General features: G+C 53.1%; 1 protein-coding gene across 1 annotated transcript; it reads left to right on the top strand.

Annotated features, from left to right (window-relative positions):
• The first annotated feature begins 688 nt into the window (after nt 1-688).
• LOC122901070 (steroid 17-alpha-hydroxylase/17,20 lyase) lies at nt 689-6,409 on the top strand. Its single transcript, XM_044240409.1, has 8 exons — nt 689-985; nt 2,335-2,473; nt 2,686-2,915; nt 3,588-3,674; nt 4,058-4,273; nt 4,605-4,774; nt 5,348-5,451; nt 5,975-6,409. The coding sequence occupies exons 1-8, from the start codon at nt 689-691 to the stop codon at nt 6,256-6,258; spliced, it is 1,527 nt and encodes a 508-aa protein (XP_044096344.1). The 3' UTR covers nt 6,259-6,409.

Below are 6,409 nucleotides of genomic sequence, written 5' to 3'. Positions count from 1 at the left end.
TATTAATACTATATGTACATATATATATAATTTTTAAAAGTAGGCTCCATGCCTAGCGTGGAGCCCAATGTAGGGCTCAAACTAACGACCCTGAGATCAAGACCTGAGCTGAGATCAAGACTCAGAATGCTTAACTGACTGTGCCATGCAGGTGCCCCCTTTCTGTCACTGTCTTGTGTGACCTTATACAGGACTGACCTTTGAAGGCATCACACTCTTTGGCTGTTAAATAAGACTGGATAAAAATGTCTTTGACGGTCCCTGCTGGCTGTAACCTTCCTGACAACATCATCTATTCATGGATTTTGATTTTACAACGTGGAAAGTCCCAAGCCTTGATTCCTGACCCAGATACCACTTGCTGCTGGTGCGTTCTGTGGACATTGATGGATGGGAACTGCAGGGAGGGAGGACCAGCTGTCTTCCCCTTACCCAGCCCCCCTTCTTAGGGGTTTGTCCTGGAGTTGGGCCAGCCCTTGAGGAGGCCTCCACTCCTCCTTCCTCTCCTGATTCTGGGAGAGGGCTCAGGCCTGGCTGAGCTCCAGGATAAATTTCCACAAGGCAAGAGATAACACAGAGCCAAGGTGAAGATCAGGACAGCCCTTAAAAAGGCCTCCTTGCACTCTAGCATTAGCTGCTGTTCTTCCGCTCCGTAGCTGTCTGTCCTGCTTGCCGGCACCCTGCCATCATGTGGGAGCTCCTGGCTTTTTTGCTGTTCGCCCTTGCCTATTTCTTATGGCCCAAGGCAAAGCGCTCCAGTGCCAAATATCCTCGGAGCCTCCCATCCCTGCCCTTGGTGGGCAGCCTGCCGTTCCTCCCCAGAGGTGGCCATCCACACGTGAACTTCTTCAAGCTGCAGAAAAAATACGGCCCCATCTATTCCTTTCGTATGGGTACCAAGACCACGGTGATGGTGGGCCACCACCAGCTGGCCAAGGAGGTGCTTGTCAAGAAAGGCAAGGAATTCTCTGGGCGGCCCCAAGTGGTAAGCAGTGCTCACTACCTCTCCTCTCCCACCAGCCCCGGGGGGTTTTGCAGTTGGTCACCAAGACCATGCTTGGAATGACCCTTCTGGCTCCTATAATTCTTCCTAAAACAGACTAACAGGACCGTGGGTGGGGTTCCACCCCTCGGACCCTACCCAGCCTCTAAACCAGGTAGGAAGAATCAAAGGAAGACTTCATTTTCTGGGCTGTCATCTGGAAAATGATGTTCTGAGTCCTGACTCCCCTAATTAACTGAGGTAGTATATGCCAAGCCCTGAGCCCAGTGCCCAGGGCAGTAAGTGCCCCATTAGTAGCCCTTAGGAGTGCTACTCTTCGTATGGGAAATGGAATTAAAATGACGACTGTCTTCTCTGGGAAGGTGTGAGGGAAAAGTACCCTGGCTTTTGGAGGGTGGGGATTGCTGTTTCTCTGAAGCTGTCCCCAGCTGCCCAGGGCCACAGCAGGGCTGACACAGGCTGGCATTTCAAGGATGCTGATGATCTATCATGCCAAGCCTCCTGTAATGTTCCTAGGGGAGGAGAGAAGCTATACATCTGGGAATACTGCCAAGCCCCATCCCAGCGCCTTGCTGCTGAGTACGCCCTTGAGCCCCCCAGGCAGGCTCCTAGCCACTTACCTCTGATCAGGGCTGAGGGTTGATTCATTTTTCCTTGGACAAGTCAGCCAGGTCTGCTGGCCAGTGGCCTCACTCCCAACCCTCCGGAGCAAAGAGGAAGGAGAATGCTAGTCAGCTGGGGCTTGCAGGTCACAGAATATAAAGAGGGGACGCTTTGACCTTATGCTTTGAAGTCCCTCTGGGAAGAGGTGGCTTGGCCAAGTCCAGATTGCATGCTCCAGGTGGGGCCTTCTGGTGGGCACACAGTCTTGCAATGGAAGGGCAGAAAGAGGAGAGGCTGTTACACCTGCAGTAGCCCCCAGAGGGCCCAGGGAGAGGCAGACATCTGGGCAGTCCTGTCTCTACCAGCCCACCTGCTCCTGCCGGGACAAGTGCCATTCAGAGAGCTTATCCAGATCATCTGTGACTGCCTTCCCCTGGTCAGAAAATGGTAAGAGAGAACACAGGCCACTCTGTCATTGAACCCCCAAACCCCTGCATTCTAATTCAGGGTCCCTTTTTTCTCCTTAGTCTGTGTCTCTGATGGAATTGGGCGTAGAGAGGTCTCGGACCCTGCCCTACCAAGGCCTAACAGTCACAGCAGAGTAGAGCAGGGGTGTCCCCCATGGGGCTCAGCATGACAGGTACCTCCCTTTTCCCTCAGGAAGGGTGTGAGGGGCCCAGGGCAAGGGCATTGATGTCTGATTCTCCAGCCTTTTCTGCTCTCCAAAGGTGACTCTGGACATCCTGTCTAACAACCGAAAGGGCATCGCCTTCGCAGACCATGGTGCCAACTGGCAGCTGCACAGGAAGCTGGTACTGGCCACCTTTGCACTGTTCAAGGATGGCGACCAGAGGCTAGAGAAGATCAGTGAGTGCTGACTGGCCCCTGGGGTGGCTGGAGAGAGAAGGGACCAGACTTAGGGCGGGGAGGTTGCCCGCAATGGATGGCTCAATCTAGTGCTTTCTTGGCTGCTGCTGCCACCTAGTGGCCATCTGCTCTATGTCCCCGGCTAAGATGGAACTAGGAAGGAGGGACGATGCTGCTTCACTCCCCACCATCTTGCCCCTCTCTCTTCCCAGTTTGTCAGGAAAACAGTTTACTGTGTGATTTCCTGGCCACCCAGAATGGGCAGTCCATAGACTTGTCCTTTCCTCTCTTCCTGGCGGTGACCAACATAATCTGCTTGATCTGCTTCAACTCCTCCTACAAGAATGGAGATCCCGCTCTGAGGATCATAAAGAATTACAACGACGGCATCTTGGATTCTTTGGGAGTGGATAATATGGTAGACATATTCCCCGGGTTGAAGGTGAGGATGAGGCCAGGCCCCACCTTCAGATTCCAGCAATCCTGTCCCCAGTTCTTTTTCCTGCCTGGCTCCAGAACCACTTTTTTCCCCTACCACCTCAGTCACAGTGACCTCTGTTCACCTCCTCTCTTTTTAAAATCTTGCCACTTCTCTACAAAAATAGGTCTAGCTTTTAGCCATGCATTTGTAATACTCATGATAATGGCTCTCCTTTATTTACCAATTGCCATATGACAACTATTAAGCACTCCACATGCATTAATCAAGTCGTTCCCCTTAAAGGTGGGTTTTATTATCCCCAAATGAGAATACAGGCTGAGAAGTTAAGGAACTTGCTCCAGACTCCAGACTCCAGACTCAAGTCTATCTTCATGCTAACGCTGGGCACACTGCAGACCCTCTATCAGTAGACCCCCAATCAGTGCCTGATGTTTGATTCAGTGGGGAAGGGGAGGTGGAGATTCTCCCTTTCCTCTTATGTGGAATTGTCCTCATTGTCATTAATAATCCCATTCTGTGTCCCCTTCTTACCTTCCATTTTGGCTGAAGGTCTGGGTTAGAGTGGAAACTCACCAGAGACCAAAAGCTGGGATCCGCCTCCAGGGGGGATTCTGGTAGCTGGAGAAACAAAACAAAAGACGCATGGATTTGATACTTTTCTCTACTTTCCAGATTTTCCCCAACAAAATCGTGGAAAAAATGAAGAACTGTGTTAAAATGCGAGATGAGTTGCTGAAAGACATCCTTAGAAAATGTAAGGTAGGTGATGGAGTAGTGGCAACTGTGAGTTAGGTTGAAGTGTCATGAAAACAGGGCTAGAGCCCATTTTGGACACTTGGAGTATCCTTAGCACCCAGCAGAGAGCCTGGCCCACAGTAGGTGTTCAATAAAAAGCGACTTAACTCATGAATAGGGGTGAGGAAGTAAGGAACTGCAGAGGATCTGAGAATGGACCCACTCACTCCCAAAATTTAAAGAGAGCCCTCCCAGCTCCACAAACTTGTAGGTCTTGCCTCATCATACCCCAGTCCCTCACTTCCAGAGGGAAGAGGCCTCTATGTCTCCAGGCTCCAGATGGAAGTATGGCAAATATTCCAGTGGGGTCCCTTCCTTGTCATTGTCCCCTAACCTCACCCAATCAGGAGAACTTCAGCAGCGACTCCATCACCAACCTGCTGGACATACTGATCCAAGCCAAGATGAACTTGGACAATAACAACACTACCTCAGACCGGGACCCAAAACTGCTTTCAGATGAACACATTCTCACCACCGTAGGGGACATCTTTGGGGCCGGCGTAGAGACCACCACGTCTGTGGTGAAATGGACTGTGGCCTTCTTGCTACACAATCCTCAGGTGGGCTTCTTTTCCCTACTCTTCACTCCAACCACTCTTCACCCCAGCCAGATCCACATTTGGCCCCAGAAAGAGGGAGCAGGAGTGCCCTCCGCCCTTCTATGCAAGGTGCCTGGGCTGCCTCCCTCCTCACCCAAGCGATAGGTGGCTTTGGCCCTAGGGTGGAGCCACCCCGTCTTTTGGAAACAAAGCCTGCACTGCAAAACCACCACCAGGAAAAGTCTGAGCAGTCTGGATGAGTCTGGGTGTAACAATAGGATTCTTCTAAGCCCTTGCTCCTTCTGGGCTTAAGCACGTTGGTCACGTCCATCCATCCCACTCTGGCCCTCAGTTGCAGAAGAAGATCCAGGAGGAAATTGACCAGAATGTAGGTTTCGGCCGCACACCAACTATGAGTGACCGGAACCAGCTCCTCTTGCTGGAGGCCACCATCCGAGAGGTGCTCCGCATCCGGCCTGTGGCCCCCACGCTCATCCCCCACAAGGCTGTCGTTGATTCCAGGTATGCCTTCCCTCCTAACAGCACGATACTGCTTTCCAGTCCACCAGGTCCCTCCTCTACCGCCCCACCCCCTCTCTGCTTGCCGGTTGATCTAGAATCAACCATTGACCATCAGTCATCCTACCCATGACCCTACTGATCAGTGTATCCCCCACCCAATGGCTAATCCACAGATCTAACTGACCTCCCACAGGAACTGCCTGCTCCTCTGGAGTCATGTGGTCTGGAATGTAAGACCAGGTGCTCTGTGCTCCTACCCAACCTAACAGCCACAACACACAGGTGCGCGCACATGGGCGCACACACACAGGCACCAGCTCAAAATACACACCCCCATGCCCTGACTTGAATGTCCATGTACACAAGTATTGATACATAAGAGTCAGTCAGGAATAGGGTTGGAGAAGGGCTGGGTTCATATATGATCTGGCAGAAGCTGGGGAAAAGATGAGGGAGGGGACATGAGGATGTACAGGGCTTTTTCCCCCAAGGAGGGACTGTGGAGGCGCGGCGCTGGGCAGTTTGGGGAGGGCAGTGTTTTAGACTCCCCTTTCCTCTCCCTCTCTGGAGCAGCATTGGCGAGTTTGCCATTGACAAGGGCACAAGCGTCATCATCAATCTGTGGGCACTGCATCACAGTGAGAAGGAGTGGCACCGGCCAGACCAGTTCCTGCCGGGTGAGTCCCTTTTCTGTCCTGCTCCCAAGCCACACAGTCAGCCTCCCCTCCGTGCACCAGTGTCTCATCCCCATGTTCCCTCTGCTAAGCTTCCTACCAGAAAACTCCTGGCTCCAGCTACATGAACCTGTTGACAGCCCCATTCTACCCTAGATTTACCCAAACTCTTCACAGCCGAGTTTCCCGCGTTCCCCTTCCGCCAACTGCAAATGCCCTCTAAGAAGCCCGCTGGGTGTCTGGCTCCCATGAAGTCAGCCCCTCTCCCCTGGGATGGTGGCATTTTCAGTCATCAATACTGCTTCCTTTCCATCCTTCCTGAATATTGCATTTCTTCCGTCTGAGTAAGGGCTACCCGAGAACTGAGCTCTATCTCTCCTCAGGCTAGGGATCCCCCACGTGAGGCTGTCCACCTCCTCAGGCAGGGGCTCCCTGGGCAGGGCCACGTCTCCTCCTTGGTCAGGACAGAGTCATTCCTCTACTTACCCCTGCCCTGGCCCTGGCTGACACCTCCCCATGTCCACAGAGCGCTTCTTGGACCCTACAAAGAGTCAGCTCATCTCTCCATCGCTAAGTTACTTGCCCTTCGGAGCAGGACCCCGCTCTTGCCTAGGCGAGACCCTGGCCCGCCAGGAGCTCTTCCTCGTCATGTCCTGGTTGCTGCAAAGGTTTGACCTGGAGGCCCCGGATGGTGGGCAGCTGCCTTCCCTGGAGGGCAACCCCAAGATGGTCTTTCTGATCGACGCTTTCAAAGTGAAGATCAAGGTGCGCCAGGCCTGGAGGGACGCCCAGGCTGAGAGTAGCCCCTAGAGGCTGACTCCCTGCTGTGTGCTGCCCACAGGCCCAGAATTAGAGCTGTAACCCTGCCCTTCCCAGCCTGTCCTCCCTCCCTCCTCCCGGCTCACACTGCCTTCTTATCCAGCCTGCCGTCCCTGGTAGTGATACGCATAAACAAAGACAC

This window comes from Neovison vison, chromosome 2 (genome assembly GCF_020171115.1).
Source record: "Neovison vison isolate M4711 chromosome 2, ASM_NN_V1, whole genome shotgun sequence".
NCBI classification, from domain to species: domain Eukaryota; kingdom Metazoa; phylum Chordata; class Mammalia; order Carnivora; family Mustelidae; genus Neogale; species Neogale vison.
Note: the sequence above shows the minus strand (reverse complement) of the source record. Positions and strands in the feature narration are given on the sequence as shown.